Source organism: Necator americanus, chromosome V (genome assembly GCF_031761385.1).
Source record: "Necator americanus strain Aroian chromosome V, whole genome shotgun sequence".
Classification (NCBI taxonomy): domain Eukaryota; kingdom Metazoa; phylum Nematoda; class Chromadorea; order Rhabditida; family Ancylostomatidae; genus Necator; species Necator americanus.
The window spans coordinates 3,984,594-3,988,118 of NC_087375.1; the positions used below are offsets into that span (position 1 = coordinate 3,984,594).

The window sequence follows — 3,525 nt, forward strand, 5'->3', positions numbered from 1 at the left end:
TTAGAGGATTTCAAACGTTCTTAGGAGCGCTTCAATAGAGATTCTCTGGAATTTTCTGGTTTTTTCAGAAAGTACTATGAGATAATTATAGCATAACATTAATAATAGTAATAACAATAATAATAATAATAATAATAATAATAATAATAATAATAATAATAATAATAATAATAATAATAATAATAATAATAATAATAATAATAATAATAATAATAATAATAATAATAATAATAATAATAATAATAATAATAATAATAATAATAATAATAATAATAATAATAATAATAATAATAATAACTATTACTATAAATCAATCTCTACCCAAAAAAAATGAGTACAGACCTATGCCGACGCCGACTAGCTGGTGAATACCTACCTTATCTCAGTTACTCATTGTCTCCTCGATGAGGGAAATCTAACACAATAAACCAGATGGAATAAAGAAGGAAGAGGATAACAAGTAGCAACAAGCAACGATTCTGTCAACAACAAAAAAAATCCTTTGTCGTACCGTAATAATTTTTAATTTCATAATGGCCGTGAAGAAAATTGTTTTGCAGCACCAAAACGTAGCTGTAAATACTCCGAAAGACATCCACTTCGAAAATTTGGAATGAGGAGATCGTTGCCGAAAAAAAAAGAATTGAATTGTGAAAATTTTTATGACATTTTTATGACATCTTTTCATTCGGAAATGTATATGTTCACTATCGTAATGACATACTTTAGAATTAAATTCGTTTCATGAAAACTGACCACAAATCGGAATTCACTCGATTAGCTGAAATAGGGCTTAAGGGCATCACCCCATGAATCTGTGGTGGCACGGATTTCAGGTGAAGTATCAGTATACGGGGTTGTAGATTATGGAGAGATTGGAGGTGATTCCGTCCATTTTTTCCTAATTCCCATAAAGAACGGCCCGGAAGATACGGGTTCGAGCGATCCGACGCGCTTCCTTCTACAACGAGTTTGATTGGAGCGCGCCAGCCTTGTGCACGCGCCGCATCTGCCGAAATCCGCACCACTTCACATTCGTGATGCATTTAAGAGGACCAACTAACGCATTCAACACACTCTTTTCAAGTAATTTAGTAATTTTCTTTTTGCAATAAAATTACATGAAAGCTTACCGACTTGATACTGCGATTACTGCATCCATAAGTAATTTTATGAGCTCTCATAAATTTTTACGATTCTTGATTGAAAATGAATATGCCGCTGCTGTATCCGAAAAACATTGATCAGCGCCGCGAGCCGAACAAACTTAATCTTTGTGTCTCTTAACTTCCTTATTATGTGCAATTCCCAAAAGTTATTGCCACCTGATTTTTTTCCGATTTTTCTGCTAGTAATGATGACTGTCTTGCGTACTGAGGACATAGTATACTACTGTAGGTTAGCTTATACATTTCTGAATCACTTTGGAGCGAGTTAGGTTCCCTTGCAAATAAAATACATCGTTTTTATTTTTTTTACTGCCGTTTTGCTTCGATTCTTGCTCACTAACTGGAAAACGATACGCTTCTTAATGATAGTCCTAAAATTTTAAAATTTTCATTTTTTTTACAATTATCAATTTTTTTCACATTTTTTACAACATTGCAATTATAAGGAAACATTACAATTATATTCAAAGCTACAGAAAACGTCCTTCAAAGAAAATTCCCACTAATAAGAAATGAAATCACAATCTTCTAATTAATCTTATGGAATTCATTCTCAACTTCTCATTCCTGAGAACCTCCAAAGCTCCTAGAGGTGTTTGAACACCTCTAGGAGCTTTGGAAGTTTTCAGGAATGAGAACATCTGTTTATGCAGCGAACACCTCTTGCAGCTGATAAGTGGATAGACAAAACCGTTTTTTATTACGTTAGAAAGCAATAAATATACACTCCCCTACGAGCAAAAGTCATTCTTTTATGGTTTTCCCAGATTTCAATTTGGATTTCATTCTAATTTTTACCAATTTTAAACTAATTGTTGGCGGAATGCAGGAACGAATTGAAGAATGAAAGCAGCGTGGAGACCATTCAAAGAAGTTATGGATTTACTGACGGACTAACGTCTCCGTGTCCACCCTTTCGATTCTACAGTTCTTCCAGCGATCTGTTACGCAGCAGAAACCAAAGCAAAAAGATCACGGACACATCTCAGAACTGACTTCTACCCAGAGAGCTTTTGAGTCCGAGATCATAGCACGCAGAACACTAGAGGCATTTTGGATAACTGCCAAAAGTCGAATAATGAACAGAAAGGATGAGTGCATTGCAATCCCAGAAACGAATTAGAACCATATCAAGATCTGTGCGGATTTTGATCTACGGGGAGGACCATGAGGTCCCTTATAAAAGCCCTTGTGACTCGCAGTCGTGCTGGTCCATGCGGCTTTGATTTGGGAGAAATTTCCCGTCTTGGCGCCCCTGAAATATATATACGTGTTGAAAGTAAGCATAGATGAGCCGGTCACATTATGAGAAGAATCGACGATAGATGAACTGAAAGAACTTTAGAGTGGATGAAAAGAGGTACTAAACACCCTCGAGGGAGACGAGATGGGGTGATGTGTTCGCTGCACGGATGGACCAGCAGCGAACTCAGATGGATACGGCTCAACGACCTCCTCAACATCACTCACGAAACTTTCAGACATCTTGAGTAACGGCTAAGAGAGGAAAAAAGAATAGGGAAGAGAAAGAAAGAAAGTAAGTAACCACGGAAAGCAGTGTTGATGCTCGCACGATCAGTGAAGACGGGATATCTGGGCATAGGCGAGTGAAAGCGACATCAAGCATGAGGTGCAGGTGCGCAAGCGGCTGCGTTCGAAGCGACGCGTTGGAGACAGTGGTTGGAATCGACGTGGGACCTCACGAACTGCAGCGATAGATCATGCTAGCAAGAGTCCTGCCGCGATCGTGACCGTTACGCTCCACCGCCACGCTTCAAGCGCAGCCGCTTACGTAACTGCACCACGCTTCATGTCGTTTTGACATCACCGTAATTAGGTTGGTGGGATCTGCTAAGTTTGCTGCAAATATTTCCATAAAAAGGCACAAGAAAAGTCAAAGGATTCTTAGTTGTTATTCTACAACGAAAGCGACAGCAATTATGACGTAATAAAAAAAAGTAGTCGTTTCTCTGAAAAATGAGCTTCATCTACGGCCCGAATGGATGTAGTATCTTATAGAAATAGACATTGCACTACTCAGATCTTGTCAATTCCTTCTATTGCAACCAGAAAATATGTAATCTTCACATTTTGTATGAGTAAGAAGGTAAAGGAGATGATAATGAATGGGATAGGATAAGGTACGCCTATTTGAGGAAATTGTTTGAAGAAGGAATTTTGTTACAACTTAAATCCAGTTAAATGCAAAAAGGAAGTTAAATGTAAAAGTTACGGACGAGTAGAGGGTAAAAAGTGAAATCTTCAAGCTTTAGCTAAAATTTTGAATTTTTTTAGAAAGCAACTGTAGATCATTTTTGATAAAGAAAAGACAGGTGGCTTTTCCTTTAAATATGAT

At 37.2% G+C, this 3,525-nt stretch overlaps 1 protein-coding gene across 1 annotated transcript; it reads right to left on the bottom strand.

The window, feature by feature from the left end:
• Nucleotides 1-2,654, bottom strand: RB195_012845 (uncharacterized protein; the record flags this gene model as incomplete). The annotated part of the gene is made up of 2 exons (XM_064202409.1): nucleotides 1-297; nucleotides 2,541-2,654. The coding sequence occupies 2 exons, from the start codon at nucleotides 2,652-2,654 to the stop codon at nucleotides 1-3; spliced, it is 411 nt and encodes a 136-aa protein (XP_064058290.1).
• Between the last annotated feature and the right edge of the window lie 871 nt (nucleotides 2,655-3,525).